The sequence below is a fragment of the Rhipicephalus microplus genome, chromosome 10, assembly GCF_043290135.1.
Source record: "Rhipicephalus microplus isolate Deutch F79 chromosome 10, USDA_Rmic, whole genome shotgun sequence".
Lineage (NCBI taxonomy): Eukaryota > Metazoa > Arthropoda > Arachnida > Ixodida > Ixodidae > Rhipicephalus > Rhipicephalus microplus.
Window position 1 is genome coordinate 10,327,911 of NC_134709.1, and position 18,710 is coordinate 10,346,620.

General features: G+C 44.2%; 2 protein-coding genes across 2 annotated transcripts in view; one reads left to right on the forward strand and one right to left on the reverse strand.

Annotated features, from left to right (window-relative positions):
* The window catches only part of LOC119181180 (uncharacterized), a 767,515-nt gene that overhangs the window by 713,490 nt on the left and 35,315 nt on the right, over nt 1-18,710 (forward strand). Inside the window, exon 4 of the mRNA XM_075875011.1 lies at nt 11,250-11,340. Coding sequence (XP_075731126.1) covers nt 11,250-11,340 — 91 coding nt within the window. The remainder of the gene's footprint in view (nt 1-11,249; nt 11,341-18,710) is intronic.
* LOC142774567 (uncharacterized) lies at nt 877-15,999 on the reverse strand. Its single transcript, XM_075875013.1, has 7 exons — nt 15,839-15,999; nt 14,666-14,752; nt 9,321-9,365; nt 8,945-8,986; nt 6,029-6,049; nt 4,608-4,670; nt 877-2,611 (listed from the first exon to the last, which is right to left on the reverse strand). Exons 1-7 carry the CDS (start codon nt 15,974-15,976, stop codon nt 2,465-2,467), a joined length of 543 nt encoding a protein of 180 aa, XP_075731128.1. The 5' UTR covers nt 15,977-15,999; the 3' UTR covers nt 877-2,464.

The window sequence follows — 18,710 nt, forward strand, 5'->3', positions numbered from 1 at the left end:
TTTCGGGCTCCCGCTGCAATAAAGGGAAGAGAATGTCCGGATGAGAACAAATAGCGAGCCTGTTTGAGAGTCGCAAAAGGAGCCGGGTTGGTTTGTAAGTGCAACATGCAGTGTCTGTGCAGTACGAATGTGGTACACTCAAGTCTTTACCATACAAGCCTGTTCGGTTTGTCTGGTAAAAATAACACAAAGAAAGAAAGAAAGAAAGAAAGAAAGAAAGAAAGAAAGAAAGAAAGAAAGAAAGAAAGAAAGAAAGAAAGAAAGAAAGAAAGAAAGAAAGAAAGAAAGAAAGAAAGAAAGAAAGAAAGAAAGAAAGAAAGAAAGAAAGAAGGGAGTGTCTTTGGTTACTGGAGCGTGTGTATTTGGTTCCGTCCGGTGCATTGCACGTGTTACGGCGTGGACAATGGCTTCCCAAGAAAAAGAGGTGGGGTGTAAATCAAGAAAGTGCGCTTCTACTCTGCACCCTCGCCTCGTCACCCCGGTACACTGCCCTCTCACGGAGAACTCTATGCCTTCTTTCGCACTCTTCCGCGTCACGGTGTGAAACATAGATGGCGCCACTTCAACTCTTCTTCCAATACCCGCATCAATTAAGTTTATTCCTCCTCTTCCCCTTTCGAGATTTTCAGCCAACGTGATCCGTTTAAGAGGTACGTCTTTCAGAGCTTAGGATTGACAGCTGGACATGTAGTTCAGCCTGTTAATAGGTGAAAGGCGTAGAGTGAGTGAGTGAGTGAGTGAGTGAGTGAGTGAGTTATGTTAAGGCTTACGCATTCTGCCTCTACTCTATACTCTATACCACGCACGTCCGCTTATGCGAGCCGAGTATCTGTTACGCGAGTGTTATAGGACATGAAAAACAATATGCTACATAAATGATTGCAAAACAAAATATTTTTATTGAATGTGCAAAACTAACAGCGGTGCATGCCAACGCAAGCAGTAAGTAGTAATCATTGCTTATAAAATTCTCATGCAGTTTCAAGTCATCACGTTTCACTGCACAAAAGGGGAAGTAACATTCCTATTTGTCAGTTTAGGATGAAACATCTAATTATTTGACCACCTGATAGCCATGTCAATGCGTTCCTTTGTATACACTTCGAAGTACTATTTCAGTAAATACATAGAATAGACATAGCGATGTCGAATGCAGAATATGAAAGAAAAATGTCAGTGAAAAAAAAAAAACGAACGAAGGAACAATGTGTGCTGATCGTTGTACCATGTGCGTATTCGCTGGCAATATTTCATTTTCCTGATTTGTTTTACTCTTAGCATTTCTCTTCTTTTTTGTTATTTTTATATGGCCCCGTAAATTTCGAAAACAAGCGTAAGTCCCCCAGGACTCTAATAGTGATTTTGTCATGTCATATTTTCAGCTCTTACTTGAAATAGCCAATTTTTCTAGAGCCAAATATTACACTATTCCCGAAATAGATGTACGCCTAAGTATTCATCTCCATCTCTACGAACAATGTCAACCACTACAAAAAGAAACGTTGCCACTACAGTTCAGTGCAACTAGTTAGAAATTTAAGTGAACAGTGGTGTAAAGCTTGCATATGACATTCCTTCCTATTGTTTTCCTATATGTCTCTCTCTTCTCTTTTTCTACTTTCCCTCTGTGACCTTACAGATTTCTCAATCGCAGCTGCAGTCTTGAAACTAATCTACTCAACATGAAAGTTTTGGTACTAGTTCCTACCTCCAGTGGGTTTTTGTTTCCATCGAAGACTCCCCTACTCATACTACAATCTCGTAAGAACCAAACCCATTGGTCAATAGCATTCGCCATCGCGAGGGCTTCAACGACATAGTAAGATGAAAAGGCGGGCTAGTCGGCTTGAATTCATTCTTGACCCAAATGCGTTGACTAAACGGTATAAACAAAACGAGGAATACAGGTCTTCGTTTTGTCAGCGTCGTTTAGTGTATGTGTTGAGGGGTGTGTCCCGAAAGCCGCCATAAATGGCTGAATAGACTGCTAAATTGACAGCTCCTATTTTAAGTCCCATTCTGATTTTGATGTACGTAGCCGATAAAGTTGGCAAGGTCGAGATGACGGCGTCGGTTACAAGAACTATGCAGGTTATTTTGCTGTCCCAACAAGATGGCAGCTCTGCGAAACGCTCGAATAGCTCGTATCTCACCGATGTGGTCACCTTTAGACAAGCAGACGCTTTTTGACACGCTCAATGTTACCGGCGTTCAATTTTTCATAAGTCATAACAGCAACAAAGTGCATGAATTAACATTTTTGTTTGTTTTTCTTAGCTTTCTCTGCTCGGCTTCTGGTTGGGCCACGTCGTGCAGACGTCATGCAGATGCGTTTCATTTCGCTGAGTACTACGGCTCGATGCGGTGTTTGAAGTTGTCGGGTTAGGCTGTCCACGACACCGACCAGAACTGGGACACAGCATGGATCCAGAATGACTTCGGCGACGTATAGCTCGAGGTTGTTTCACAGGCCTCCGTCGTCATCATCCATCTCGTAGTCTTCCATCACCAAGTGGGCGACTTGCTCTTCGACCACGTTCTCGTCCTCGGCTCGGTTCTCGCCTTCCCGCCGCTTCCTTTTGCCCAGCGTTATTGGAGTTTGCCGAGGACTCTGCGAAATCGGTTTCCCCGTGCGACCCATTACTACTTCACAATCGGAAGGACCGACACTTGGGCGAGTTCGAAGAAGTGGCTATACTACTGGAATCGGCATAGCAAAAAAAAGAAGAAAAAACGGAACACAATGCATCAGGGAAACAAGCTTCACACATGATAGAGAGTAAAAAAGACAGATACAAGAGGGTAAGTCCTGGAGCTTAATCGAAAGTACATCTGGTTTGCTACAATACACCAAGAGGAGCGAGAAGGAAGATGGAAAGGAGAGCGTAGAGAAGGAGGCATGCACACTTCTGCCTTGTACTCTACCTTTTTTTTTTTACGCTGCTCATTCAAAATGTGCCCTCACAATAGTTCATCCTGATTTGATTTTTGTAATTTTAAATGTTCGTACCCTGCCGTTTCACAGGCATTTATTATCACGTGTTCAATATCTGGATTCATTGACAAAGACCTAGCTCATGCTCGCTGTCGTCTTCAGATGTTTTTAACTATGCATCTCTTTTGTGACAGAGTCTTTCCCCTAATTATCAAATAAATTAAATACTACCCAGAACGCTGACTCGTTATTTACGGGAACAAAAGTTTAATATCTGTTTTGTTATGCTGTAACTGCTTTTCTGCGGAGATGTTGAGGTTTGTTAAGCTTCGGCCACTTCACATCTACAAATTCCGCAGCGAGAAAAATTTCATTGGGAACGAACGCCGGTAAAGTGCAAAGAAATGCTTGAACACACTCTTTTCTCGATACAGTATAGCAAGTATAAAGTATAGCAACCATTACTGCGAACAAACATCATCCATGTATCATGCTTGCGTAAGTCGCGTTGCGTCTAGAGTATCATCAAAGGCGACACGTCACCATCCCTCATGAATGTAGGACACTTTCAACACGTGGTTCGTCCGTTTTCACTAAATGCACTTCTATGCCATAAGTGTCCCAAAATGGTCACGTGAGCGGAGTTTACAGGGACGTGGTTGTTTGCCGCAGATATGCAGAGCCTCACAATGCGGAATTCTGCCGAGCAACTACCCTGAAATCTCCCAGCTGCCACGGATCGCATGACGCTTCATGAAGAGACCGTCCGTCCGGGAAGATAGAATGGAGCGAGATGAAACAGACAGTAAGGCATGACTCAACGCACAAAGAAGCTGCTCATATTGTCAGAAAACAACGACGTTCCCGTCACCGACGTACGTCTAGGAATACTACTGCGCAATCTAGACCATCACCGCGATTTCATAATCCGACTGACCACCGGACTTCTATTCGCTGAAAGCTGCCACTCCATGCCGCCGCCACCAGCAGCAGCCAGCGTGTCACATTCAGAGAACCAAAGAAACGCGGAGTTCATGAAAGTGGCCGCGGATGCCGCGTGGCCATCATTACCACCACTGCACGTTCACAAAGAGATGGTAGAAGATTCTACTAATGATCTCCACGATGATGACGTACACTTTCAGAAATCTGCAGCGCCAATACGAACAAGGCAAGGAAGACACGCAGAGGCACAGGGCTGTGTTTTTGCATGTCTTCTTTGTCTCTCTCAATTCAGCGCTATTCATTTCTAAAACTTATAAAGCAACTACCAGCAACGTATTTTGTTAAGATTTGCGCACCATCACCACGTTTGAGGTCATTAATAAGCACATTGAGCACACAATACTGACAATTCCACCTGTTCGAAGCGCACTGCAAGTTCGGAATACCTTGGAACTAGTCCTTGCAAGTCTTCCTTAGCATCACAGATTGCAGTGTACTTCATATATTATACAGTCGAAGTCGAACCTTACTTTGACATATCTTGCCTTCTAAGACAATTTTATATCCTTCTTTCTGATATAAGTTCGTTGTAGGAATTAGACAATAATGACCAACTTGTTTTTATGAATCAACATGAAAGGCTCTTTCAAATTCACGAGGAGGCTTCTATATAGAGGTGTTCTACAATATTTTGTTTCTTTTTTTCATTCAAAATTTTGATACTTACGTCAATGCATGCTGCAAGAATGCAGAATGCTTCCTCTTGAGAGATATTAGCTGGCAGCGAGTTCTGAAATTTAAATACCATGTTAAATAGTATATCCCAAACTCGGGCAAATAGAGTCAGTTATGGTGAGTGTGTATTGAGTGAATTGGATATTGCGCAGTACGCAAAAACTGAATCGGAGAAGAGGTCCCGACAACATCGCGGGCTGTTTGTAAAAAAGCTTGCCTACGTTGTGAAGTGTGTTATTGCATCCGTATACAGTAGGTGTTACTATTGTGCTAATTGCGATATTTTGTATGCTGAGTCTGCCTTTAATAGGCAATGCACTATAAGTCCCATTTAACCTTTTTTTTCGTACTTTACTTGTACTGTTAATTTATTCTCTGGACCACACAGGTTCATAAAGAGTGTGCCACACTCGCCGCCATGGCTACTGATGGCGCTCCCACGTTTAAATTCACATTTATACACAATAAAGTGGCTGGGAGGATAGCCGCCGTAGCTCAGTGGTAAAGCATCAAATGTGTTACTTGAAGGTCGCAGGTCCCTTACACTTTCCTTCGCATTATTATCTGTTAAATCTCATTAATATTGTATCGAAACGCGGAAAAACGACCCCTTAAGTATACAACTATTTCCCTTTATATATATATATATATATATATATATATATATATATATATATATATATATATATATATATATATATATATATATATATATATATATATATATTATTTATGTATGTGTATGTATATCGCTTTGTGTGACGCAAATGTGTGTGATACAGAATTTAATTTAACTGGGACACGCACAGGTACTATTGCAGTGACCTATCAGAGTCTGCTGAGCTGTATCTGTAAAGCGTCGGGCCGGATTAGTTACGTGTAATGTATTTCAGATTAAGAAATATTGCCACGTTCGTTTCTAAAGCTTTGTTATCGCCCCGTTACAATAGGTTCAGCGGAAACTGCGCCTACGATGTTTGAGAAGCTAAGAGGCTGTAGTAGATCGTTTTGTTACAATTATGCCAACTTCGTGAACATTATATTTTGCTGGAACCTACGTCCCCGCTTGCGATAACACTAGAATATTAGATGGCAAGGTATAAATGCCTACACGCTTCACCGCTTGTCAATTAATCGACGGCCGACGCTCTGTTCGCCGCTATCAGTGCCAGAGTCTCGCTGTAATCTTACTTTCCTTTTACGTGGCCACAGGTTAAGCCGAATAAATAGATTATTCTTCAAAGTACTATCTGTTCCCCTTCATCAACGTCATGACCCCATGACAATATTATTTTATTGAAAACATTAACTCGAATCTCGTTGAGTATTATCAAATGTGTTAACCGCTGCATAAGCAAGTATTATTGTTTATACACACTCTATCATACATAAAAAGCATGTTCAACGACTTACCTGCTTTAAGCAGCCATTCAGCTGAAATGTTAAATCAAATAAAACATCAGGGACGTCTCCCAGAAGACATGAGAGTTAGACAACAAACATCCACATCTTCAGATAAAAGAAAAATTCGTTACCGGTAAAGATGAGAACATCACACAATGTGCACAAGTAAGAGCTCTTCACAGGGAAGATATGAGAGCCTTGTAATGATACATCACCTGATTGCATACAAGATTTTATAATCTGTGTTGAAGTAGCGGATACAATGTTCCTCGGTAAGTGCATAAGCATTATTTGACTTACGTCATTAAAAGGACGTTTCTAATGTTGCTACCAATTCTATCAAGCTATCGATCAGATGACTTTACCTTTTCGAGGCTTCAACTTAGTGCAGCCGTTGTAGTGCAACTACTATTCTCGCTTTAGTTCCTTCCGATTTATGAACATGATTTAAAGCTAGCTTTGTCTTGGGTACCGATAGTTGCATCCTGCGGTGCTATCTGATCTATTAAACGTGCTTAACATAGCACTTATGTCCATCTGTAACCAACCTAGTCTAGGAAACTGTTTCACAACGCATGCGAAAGTTATGTATTACAAGTTTTATTCCGATATCAATTATAGGAACACTATCAGCTAGTTTTCGCCACCAGCGTAGGCGTCGACGTTTGTCGCCGCCGTTTTTCACCGTATATGTATCTATATACAGGGTGTCCCAATTCACCCACTGCATAATTTTTAAAGCAGCCACTAGTGTTACTCGAAAAACAAACACCTAATGCAAATTGTTCCTAGTAGAGTGAACTAGCCGATAGTAATTTTCTGCTAATTAAATTTAAGTACGTGAAAAATCAAATATCTAATTCTAGAACTACTGTTCTGATCAGTGAAGCGTCAAAGATGCAGTTGTAGTCAACCACGTGGGATATCAAACTGCGCTATTTTCAGCGACGTATGAATTGCATACTCAGTTTTGGTGAATGAAACGATCCCCATAAATTATGAGAAGTATCATGTGACAGCGCTCCCAGCCGCATCGTAAAGCAGTGCCCCCGAAGAAGCTGATTGACAGCGATTCCTTTGCCGGTCACACATCTAAAGAGAGAGCGCATCCACTTGATTGTGATATGGAAGAAGTAGCAAGCTGTGTGGCTTATCAGCGTTTCCTTCCTGTCACTTATACATCGCGTTTTTTACACACCTTTTACGACTCTTACCCCCGTATTCATAAACGCTCCTCGACTCGAATTCCATCCTTCACTTGACTGGGTTGAGGACTGCGCCGCTGCTCGACTGAAATTGACGCTGCGCTTCTCAAGAATCACTGCAGAATATCGCCGATATGCAGTGACTTGGTTTGCCAAGGGACGGCGCTCCCATCGGCTTTTTCAAGTCGAGGAGAGCTCTTGAGTGAAGGAGCGTTTGTGAATACGGGGGTTACTGATCCTGATAAAAATGGTTATCTACAGCATGGTCGAAGCGCTACTTGTACCACTGTACTAGGAACAATATGTATTAGGATTTTTTTTTGTGTAACGCTAGCGGCTTTTTTTTTTTGAAATTGCGCTGTGAGTTAACTGGGACACCCTGTATATGAGAACGCACCAAAGAAAAATAGTCCAGAAAAAAGGACTCCGCTGCATGGAATCGGACGTCTGACTTTTCGTGTCTGAGCGGGGGGCGTTAGCCACTGAGTCACTAGAGAGCACCTCCTTCACCGTTAGAATGGCAAGCTCTTTATATCTACCACTTACCGATGGCAATGCTGATCTTGGAAGAGATAGAATGTTTTCAGCATTACCACCGAGATGGCGCGGTAAGCGCGCTCAACGTAAAGCCCCTGCTCAACGCCCAGCTCGTCGCGACTTGCCGACGCGCGCTCATCTCCCACGCGTACTTTGCCCCGCAGAGGGGGCGGGGGGTATAGATTATTGTGTGCGCGATCTTATCCTACGGTGGGGGAGAATCGTTCGCCTTCGGCTTTTACCGAAACGATTGCGTTGTAGTTGGCGGGCCCACAAAGGTCACTTCGCTCGCTGCACAGGCCCAGTTTGAAAAAATAGCAAGCTTTTCATGCACAGCGAAGTAACAACTAGGACATTTGTTAGTTTCCACTGATCTGTACCTGTGAGTACGTTTCGTGCGTCGTTTTTCTTTAAACGGCGCGTTAAGTGTCGAGCTGTAAACGTTGTTAGTTTACTCTCGTCCTGAAGTGTAGTTTTCGCGCGTCGTTTGTGCGTGCGCAGTGCGCTGCACGTTTCGCTCTGCTTGCCGTTCTCGGCGTTAGATTCCAAGTTGTTGCTATCGCATTCATTGCTTCGCCCTTGCGGCGAAACTGTGAATTTTTATAATATGCCCGATACACAGTTCTTTGTACAATGAAGAGCTTCTAAGCATTTATATTAGGTCTGAATGTTGACAGAGGAGAAAGCCCGAGGAAGCAAACCCACGCTCTCGCAACACGCTATGAGGAATTGTTTAGGCTCAACTTCTCACAACTGCATATTTTTTTTCTGGAAGGAAGCCTGTTGCAAGAGGGAAGAATGATTATGGCAATCCAGCACAACCGTTTTATTTATTTATTTATTTATTTATTTATTTATTTATTTATTTTTTTATTTATTTATTTATTTATTACTGCAACATATATCACCCAAGTGGGAATTATGGGGTAAACCACGGTTGGACAGTCGGAAACGGCAAACATTTGCCCAGCACTGTCTGCGCATTCACGTAAAGACCACATCTTGTAGTTACGAACAAAATGCATAGGCTGGGAGATCGACAACACATGCATCGAACTTATTCCATTCACCAGTAGTAAAATAAAAGAAAAGAATGAGCAAGGACACCGTGGTACGACTGCTATGGTGGTGAGTAACTAGTGGGGTAAGAAATGAGATTATTTGAATACAGAAGAATACTCACAGCTGTGTTGTACTTCTGCTGGTTACACAAGATGCATTGACTCTGAAATATAAAATACGTCGTTTCCTTCTGTGGGCTGTGGCTTTTCTACAGCAACCCTTCATTGATGCAAGATAATGTTTCACTTCAAATGCATAGTCCTGCTCATGGCAGTCGCACTCCCACGCACGTACCGAACATTCAGATCATTGTAGACGCTTCGTGGTGCAGTGGACATAACTAAGCTGACAGCGATCATGAAGTGAAGATGATGATGATGGTGGTGGTGGTGGTGGTGTTAACCAGCCACTCGGGTTTCTTTCATCAGTTTAAGTGGGTAACAAGCCAGCATAATTGTAAGCGATACCTTTGTTTCGTTAAGGTCAAGAACGCTTACCTGGAGCGATGATGCTTGAGACAGCATACAAAACCTCACGTTTGCCTGTAAATGCGAGCATGAAAAAATTTGGATTGCATCGTAACAGCAGTATATGACTGTTTCTTATATAGTTGTCTATAAAAACGCTAAGCTATTCTCCAGCAGCTTCGCAGAGTGGTGACGTACGTTTATGAATTAGTGAATAAAAAAATAGAAATGGAAGTTTTCTACGAATATATAGGCTCTGATTACACAATGTGATCTGCGAAATTCATGTCAGTTTTTCAAACGGCTGCCCCATGGTTACCTTTGTGATTAATATTGACTTGATGAATGGACTTGCAACTAGGCTATTTTACTACGTCACTACATTGTCTTTATATATATATATATATATATATATATATATATATATATATATATATATATATATATTAGGTATATATATATATATATATATATATATATATATATATATATATATATAGGTAATTATATATATATATATATATATAATTACCTGGAACAGTGATGAAGCGTTCTTTGTTGGGAATACACAGCTAGGGTTTTAGTTTATGGAACTACGAAGCACGAAACCGTCGCCGTCGAGATTCAGAGTGAAACAATCATTATAAATTCACATGCTATAGCATTCTATGGGGATCTACGAACTGTGGCTGTGCTTCCCTTTACTCGCTAATGAGAAACTTCAAGCGGGATTAAACAGAGTCAATCTCGAGATCATTTGCATCAAACGATCTCGCAGGATTGCTCCATTTTAAAGACTCCGCTAAGAAAACGGCCGTAATGATTTAGCCCTTAACGGTATGCTCTTATTGCATTGTTCATCCTACATAAAATATCTTTGCGACGCCATTAAAACAAGGGTTCTATTTTACAATAAAAGAACTTTATGCCTCATCATTCGGGATTATTGGCCGTCAGGATGGATGTGCCGTGGCGTCGGCCTGAACCCAAGCGATGCATAGGATCATCACGTAATTGCGTCACCATATAACGTCAATAGATGTGCGCACGGGCAGGGAAGAGGCAGGGGGGGGGGGGGGCGTTACGGTGAAACTTGCGTGGAGGCTGCGCAATACCCCGTTATGTGCAGATAGCTGTCGGAGGGGGGAGGAGGGAGGATCAGGACATGTACAGTGACAAGATATATTGTGGGCAGCTTGCACCTAATCTCTCCAAGCTTGGCCCGGTGAAGCGCGGGCCCAACACCCCTCGTACCCAAGCATGATGTCATTTGTTTATCATCACAAGCATGTCGCGGCGGAGAACCAGAAAAAAGCATAATAGAAAGTTAGTGAACTGTTGCATGGGGTGGTCTATGAAATCCAGTTGACGTGGGGTAAAGCATATATGTACAGGACAGATGGGTCGTTGCATTAATGACTGGATGGTCGAGCATTCACGAGTTGTTAAGAATCGGGGTACCAAGTTGGCAGAGCATTGCGCAAATATCGGGGCGTGTGAGCCGGAACTGTGTGAAGATAAGATTTCAGGAGAGTATCTTGAAGCGTGTCGTACCAGGAAGCCAGGAAGCACGTGTGTTAGTGACACATCAGCGAAGCATTCAAAGGTGAAAGCTGAATGCTGCGATGAGTTTTTGTAAGTGAAAACGTGCTTGACAAAGCGGTTTTCTTTGTGCGCATGCGTGCCTTTCTGGTTATATTATTTTTTTGCGAGCGTTGCCTAAAATAATGTTAGATGAAAGTATAGCGCTCATCCGGTCCTTTCGTTTTGGTAATGTGTGTCTTTTTTGTGTGTGTGCTAACAATTCCCGTTAACCTTACATACAGTTTGTGAAAATGGTCTATTGTTGTTACTAGTTTTTTTTTGTTGTTGTTGTTGTTCTTGTTGCGTTTGTTGTAATTGAAAACAAAACGGAAAAAATATTTTACTACAAAACTGCTTTTGATTTTTTTTCACTAGGACCATGATGCAACTGTCTGTGCCCCTAACCTTGAATTATCCGATCCATCACAAGTTTTGTCGAACCGCAGAGCCCTCATGTGTATCACAGGTGAGCCCCAATTTCGTTTTTTCATTGAAGATAAGTGCGGTCAGCTTATCAAACGCAATTACGGGAATGGGGAGCAAGTTTTCAGAACATGTCCGAACCTTGACACTCAGATCGTGCCATACTCCCTACGTGACTCAGGCGGGTTAGCTATACAAGCGTGGCCCACAATCATTGCGGTATTTAATAAGCATCTGTCTAAATGGAGAAAACATCTTCTTTTTTTTACCCCGGGACGAAGCGCAGGCCATATTGAACATTTCACGCTATGCTATTTAGTGTGACGCGCCTTGTGTAATTTAGTGGCACTTTCGATGGCATGTAACCCTTAAAATTTCAAAAAAGCGCCTTCGTGGGTCTCTTGTTTTCTTGGTTACCGAATGGAAGTGCACGTTGTGGTATGGAGTAAATGTTTGAATAATTGCTTAAAAGTTTAACACTTTTAACTAAATAGTGAATGACCTTCTTCTGCGCACTCAACCTGATTTTCCGGGATTAAAGAGGAAAGTGGCACGGCGGGAAAAAAACTAGGCTAATCGTGGGAAGCTCAACAACACACAGTGAAACTGGCTGATCTCAGATTCTTAACGTGGTCTTCTTGGCTGACGCTATAAGTGTATTTCCTTGGCGTCAACAAAGTAAAGTAAAACCACAGCCTGTCGCTGACCACGCAAGAATGTCTAAACTCAAGCACCGGAGCTAGCGTGCTGAGCTTGACGTGCCACCCCAGTTAAAAGCGTGGGTCTTTTGATGCTCGTGCAACGTATACTCTCCCCTCCCCCCTCCGCCCGAAAAAGATTGCTGCCTACGCCCCTGGTTTATTCTACTGTGTAAAGGGCATCGCAGTGATTGCAGTGTCGTTGTGAACGAAGGAAAGCGTCGAAGGTTGCATGTTTGGTCCCTGCAGCCCCAATTTTTCTTTTCGTCCATTTTACCTTCTTCACATCTGCACCACAATAACCACCCTACATTTAAAACAGTGCATTTAAAGTCCTCTATAGTTACCTTCGATTGACTATGTGCTGCTTTTCATTACGCGTAAACGCTCTTTAGTTTATAGGTCGTGTACGGGATTTTTTATTACGTAATTTTGAAACAGAGCATTCACACTCGCTTTTGTTCTTGAATTCTTGGTTTATAGCATTACCAAACACTCCGCGGAAGTTTCAATGGACACTCGAGCATATCTTCGTTCTGTTAACTCTCAATCGATGAATCCTGCGAAAATTTAGAGCCACACGGTTCGAGAAAAGCCTAGAAAAATTAGAAGGACACGGTTCCTTTTCCCAGAGCGCAAATGATATTTTTAGTGTAGTTACGTTTTAATCTCGCTCTCGATCTCCGCGGGGCGTTCGACAACGTCAAACACAGCACTATACTCACTAACCTGTCTACCACAAACTGCGGGCAGAAGACTTTCAACTACATTCGCGCCTTTCTATCACATCGCACCGCCTTCATTCACCTTAATTCTACCGAACACGGCCCGTACTTATTAGGCACGCGGGGTACACCTCAAGGGGCAGTTCTGTCTCCTCTGCTTTTTAACCTGGCGATGATGAACCTCCCCTCTCTTCTAAGCGAGGTCGAGGGAATACAACACGCACTATATGCGGACGATATCACAATCTGGACCAACACCGGCTCCTTAGCGCAAATCGAAGAACGCCTGCAAAAGGCTGCCCTTCTGGTGGACACCTACGCAGGTTCATGCGGCCTGGAGTGCTCTCCAGCTAAATCGGCTCTTCTTTCAGTCTCTCCGCTACCGCCGCCTCAAATTTTTCTTCCGTCTGGGCCCATCCCGTCAGTGCAAAATATTCGGGTTCTTGGCCTTCACCTCACATCGTCCTTGGATCCAAAGGGCACAATAGCAGGCCTCAGACGCACCAGCGAACAGGTGAGCCGCATGATACGGCGAGTTTCTACCAAGCGCGGCGGCCTCCGCGGGTCTCAGTCTCTCCGATTGGCCCACGCGTTTGTGACCAGTCGCGTCCTCTACGCCTTGCCTTACCTTCACCTGCGTCGTCGACACGAGCACCAGCTGGACGTCCTTCTTCGTTCAGTATACAAACGCGCTCTGGACCTACCTATTGCAACTTCCAACAGCCGATTCACGGCTCTGGGGGTACACAACACCTTTGCAGAGATGCGCGAAGCTCATCGCGTTAACCAAATCAATCGACTGTCGCAGACGCCTTCAGGGCGCCGTCTTCTACACAGACTTGGCCTTAACCCGATATCTGACCAAGACCCTCTGCAGCCGGTACCAGAGCTCTGGCGTCAAAAGCTATGGGTGGAACCTCTACCCCGTATACCCTGACCTCCATCCTGGCCGTAGACTAGCACGCGCCGCGGCCCTTCATACGCGACACTCCGATCGTCCTGGTGTTTTCTACGTGGACGTCTCGGGTCCCTCCCCCTCGGGTCACTTCACGGCTGCCGTGATTACAGAGGGCAAACACGTAGATGGCCTCTCCTTTCGAGCAGACACAGTAACGCACGCTGAAGAGGTTGCCATAGCTTTGGCCGCCTCTAACCCTGCCTCACGCACCATCCTGACGGACTCGCGCTCGGCCTGTTCTCAGTACCTTCAGGGTTCCATTGCTCCGCTGGCGGCTAGCCTACTACAGGCAGCCTCTTGGCGCTTTAACCCTCATCCCATTCGTATAGTGTGGACCCCAGGCCACTCGGGCCTGCCCGGCAACGAGGTGGCAAATGCCGCTGCCCGCGCTTCTCATGTCCGGGCCGTTGCCCCTCCATGTCCCGAGACGGAATCTGGCAATACCAACCTGACGCGCTTTCGCGAAATTTTGGCTTATTACCGGGCTTCGCGCCGCCTCTACCCGGACCCCGCACGTGGTTTGGAGAAAGCGGACGAACGACTGCTACGCCGCCTGCAGACGAACACCTTTATAAGTCCGGCGGTCGCCAGGCACTTTTTGCCGGAAATCAATGGCACCTGCTCGACCTGTCATGTGCTCGCCGACACATATCACGTCGTAGCATCGTGCCCAGTTAATCCCGTCCCTTTCTCATCCCCTTTTCCTATCCCAACTAGAGAGGCTTGGGAGGAGCACCTGCTCGGCTGCTCTACCTTGGCTGCACAACGCTCCTTGGTGGAGCGCGCACGGGCAGCTTCCAGCTCCACTGGCGTCCCGGAATAGGGTCTTGCCACTCTAGCACGCCGATGGGCCACGTCGGCACTCTCTAGTAAACTTTTTCTGAAATAAATGTTTTTTACCACCACCACCACGTTTTAATGTCAACTATCTCTTAACACTGAAAAGTTAATACACTCTTCTCAAACCTGTGTGAGCAAGATTTTTACCTGATTCAAGCCTCCGAGGAAAAATGCTGTCACCACCACCGAACAAAATGATAATAAAGTGACCAGGGTTTTCAGTGGTTGGAACACCTGCAATAAATATATACACAATCATGGAGTAATAAAAGCAGCCTTAAACGGATCTAGAAATAAAAGAGGAGTTAGAATGAAACATATCCTAGAAGGACTCTCAATTCTCTCGCTCAGTTATACCAGTCTAGCGTATTCTGCTTTTGAGTTCTTCGCCTGGCAGCGGCGACGGGCGAAGAGCTTGGAATAATGTATGATCACTTAAAAGTACTCATCTTGCCTAATAATTCTCATTGCTCTTTTACTTGTCTTCAAAAATTTCGATTGGAACGCGTTGCCATGTATTTCACGTACAAATTACAATTTCCTACAAAATTTATACGAAGTACATGCTGATTATACTGCGCTATTTGTGGCGAAAGAGAGTTGATTAATTGATAGAATATTTTATTAAGATGTGCATGAAGAGTGTGCAAAACTATTTGAATCTATACGAATCGATTCCGTGTGAATGTGGTATGCAATCATACCATTGCGTATTTTTCGGTCAACTGTAAGGCGGAGTACCCTCCCACGCATTCCCTCCATCAACAAACCCATCTTACACACGCAAATTTCCGTACAGCTCTTCCCCTTGTACGTTTTACCACAGTTCTTTCAGACGTCACTCGTCAGTAGCCCGAAGCGTATGAAACATGCATAACACCATCCTAAGGAGAACATATATGACGGACGCGTCCATGTGGCAAGGAATTGTGTGCACACGCTTCAATGACACTCAATAAAAAAAATGGAGCTTATATGGTTCAAAAGTCGGCGAACCATTACGTAGTGCAGACAAGTGAAATTTCAGATTCTCTCGTATACCTGAATCAATGTTAAGTAAATAAGTAAATATATGCACTAAAACGTTGAAGTAGATAAGGCGCCACTTTTTCGAGAGTCCGTTCAGGGGTGGTCCTTGGTCCTATCTGGAAGAAACGTAGCACTTCCATAGCCAAAATTTCACGTCATTTTCTGAAGGAGCGTTGGTGTCTGCGGGAGTACGGCAACGTACGTAAGGCAGACCACTAACCATGTACTTGTTTTGGCAAAAGTAGGTTACGCACTAGCGCCATGTTACAGGATGCATGTGGAATTGCTTACCTCCATTTGCGGCCGTATCTCCATTGGGGTCACGCGTCGAATGGCGGCGAAAAAAAAGGGAGCCCTGCGCTGAACAGGAACCACTCGGATCCGTGGTTCCCTCTCTCCATCCACTGCAGCCGAATATGATGCGACCATTTCCACGTGGACGTGATTCTGAAGAGAGAGAGAGAGAGAGAGTGTGTGCGTGTGCGTGTGCGTGTGCGTGTGCGTGTGCGTGTGTGTGTGTGTGTGTGTGTGTGTGTGTGTGTGTGTGTGTGTGTGTGTGTGTGAGAGAGAGAGAGAGGGTGTTCACACGCGCGTTTCGCGGTTGTGCGAGTGCGTGTGTGAGTGCGTTGCGACTCAAAATGCGCAACTCTACACATTTCTGCACCATCTATAAAGCCACTAATTTTTTTGTGCTGGAGTTCTTCCTAGTGTACTCATGCTGACAAGGTGAATTGTATGGTGAAAGAAAACATGCAGATTGTAAAACTCTGCCTGCATTGAATTCAAACGTAGCAATAAATCGGCATACGCTTCGGTTCAGGGCTGTCTGCGCGCGTGTTTGCGTCTTAGGAAGCACTGTTAGAGTGCGTGTCAAATTAGCTTGCTGCGCAGAGCCGCAAAGAGAGCGAGTGGGTGGGTGGGCCACGCCTAAATTGTGATGCCCGCATATTCGAACAGAGTTCCATTTCTGCTGCCCCGTGTGTTGGCAGTAATAATAGAAAAAAAATTCAATACGCGACAAAGTGTAGAATCACGTCCTTCCCATACGTCCACAGCTTCCGGTTTTGGCGCTTGCGTTTCACCCATTTCGCGTGGGTGCTCTTATTCTGTCCTTATACCGCGGTTCTTTTGTGTTCCTTTGTGACCACGATGTCCGCCACTCTTCGCAGGGTTGTCTGGGCCTCTCTCGAGTTTGTGTTTTTCATTTATTCTGTCTCGTTTTTTTTTTTATTTCGTCCATTTCACTACGCTTCACTGTCCGTCGTTGCTCATCTGTCATTTTCCTTTTCGAGGTGCCGCGCAGGGATGTTTTTTCAAACTTCTGACGTCCACGATGGCTGTTATGTTGACATTAAAAGATAAAGCGTGTTGTCTAACGTCTAAATAATTATAAATTTTGTGCAACTTTACAATCTGAAAGTAAGAAATGTGCACAAGGTGCATGATAGCGTCCGACTACGGATTAATTTTAACCCCTGGGTTTCTTTAACATCCACCTTAAGTTGTCACAGGTGAACAATTAGCTTATATTAGCGCGATACATATAAGAAAGGAACCCGACACCAACGTAAAGAGAAAGGTAGACGCTGAACATTTTCAGCGCCTGCCTTTCTCTTTGCGTTTGTGTCGGGTTTTTTTCTATACGACGTGCTAATACAAGCTAATTTTGTGGATCACCTACTCGCCCGAGCTTCAACACTTTTGGCACAGGTGTTTCTGCATTCATACCATATTTAACTGTGGCTGTTGTAGCCGCAAACGGAAGTTGCATGCATGTTCCGTTTCTAAGATTCGGGGTGCATGTTCAGTCTTAGCAACGAGACACCCTAGCCACTAATACCCCCATCAAGCGTGGCAACTCAAGTGCGCTTTGGGGAAGTGGACTGCACCGCTATAGTGCCATCCCCACACTGTCACGTGGTACGCTTAAACCACACGCAACCGTTGCAGCCAGTCAGCGCGGGGAATTTTTACGCGTCCCCATGCCCTCTCTTTATAGATGAAGAGAGTGGGCTTGGAGAGAGTGAGATGGAGAGAGTGAAAGGGCTTCGCGTAGTCACGCACCCTTTCTCTCTCTGTAGAGAGAGAGCATGGTGCTGCGTCAGAAAGTCCCGCGCTGACGCGCTGCGACGCGTTTGTGTGGTCGGGCCTTTAGTACAATCGCTGCAAAGCGCGCTTGCCAAGAGTGCGTTCGCCAAACATTATTTTAAGGGCCACTTATAGCTATAACAGATTATCGCTTAAAGGGACACTAAAGAGCAAAACGAAGTTTCCCGTATTAGCTAAGTACAATTTCACAATCCCGAAAACACCCTTTTGACCACGGCACGACGTTTTGTAAGCGACCAAATGCGCGAAAAAAAATAAGTACGGGCGTGTGCCCTCTTGAGATTCCTGCAGCAAACACCATGGTTTAGGAAATTGTGAAGGCGTCTACTAGGGGTCCAACGTAGCTTCTCAGATTGTAATTTGTGTGTGCCATTGAATTAGCATACAAAGTTTCAGAAAATTTCATCGAGCCAATGCCACGAAAATACCGAAAATACTTTTTGAAATTTCTTACGTCACGCATGGACTTTTGGCGCGAGGCAGAAAAATCAAATTTCAACCTTTTTTCTCCGCTAACGATGAACATATGACATTGAAACATATGACATTAGAATTCTCAGAGTGCAGTTTGTCAATCTGAACCAAATCATTGTTCCTCTTAAGTGTCTCTTTAGGAGTCATTGCTTGGAACAACAAATATTTGTTGTGCAACTAAAGTATCCATGGCTATTGCCATCATTTTCAAAGTTCCTTTTCCTTTCTCGTGAAGCAGCGCGCCGCCAAAGTTACATTGCTGGGGCGCAAGTGCACTCACCCAAAATGACACTAAATTAAGCAGTGTGACCATGCTATAAGACACAGGCGAGTATAATACTATTCGTGTATATGGATAACTACAGAAGTATACTACCATTTACAGAGTTTTACACCCTCAGGCCATTACAGTTACTTTTCTTTGATCGTTACTTCGTTGAAATGATGCTCTATTACTAAAAAGGCCTATGAATGACAACCCAACACCTAATTTTGAAAACACAGAGCACCACAGCGCCGGAAATAAGACGATATACGATCGAAATGGTGACGATAAGAAAACAACAAAATGGAGAAATTC

Coding starts and splice junctions, on each gene's coding strand:
- LOC142774567 (XM_075875013.1), bottom strand. CDS start 15,976: ATGGTCGCATCATATTCGGCTGCAGTGGATGGAGAGAGGGAACCACGG. Junction 9,366..14,665: donor TCCTCGGAGGCTTGAATCAG/GTAAAAATCTTG, acceptor TCGCATTTACAG/GCAAACGTGAGGTTTTGTAT. Junction 8,987..9,320: donor CTCAAGCATCATCGCTCCAG/GTAAGCGTTCTT, acceptor TTTATATTTCAG/AGTCAATGCATCTTGTGTAA.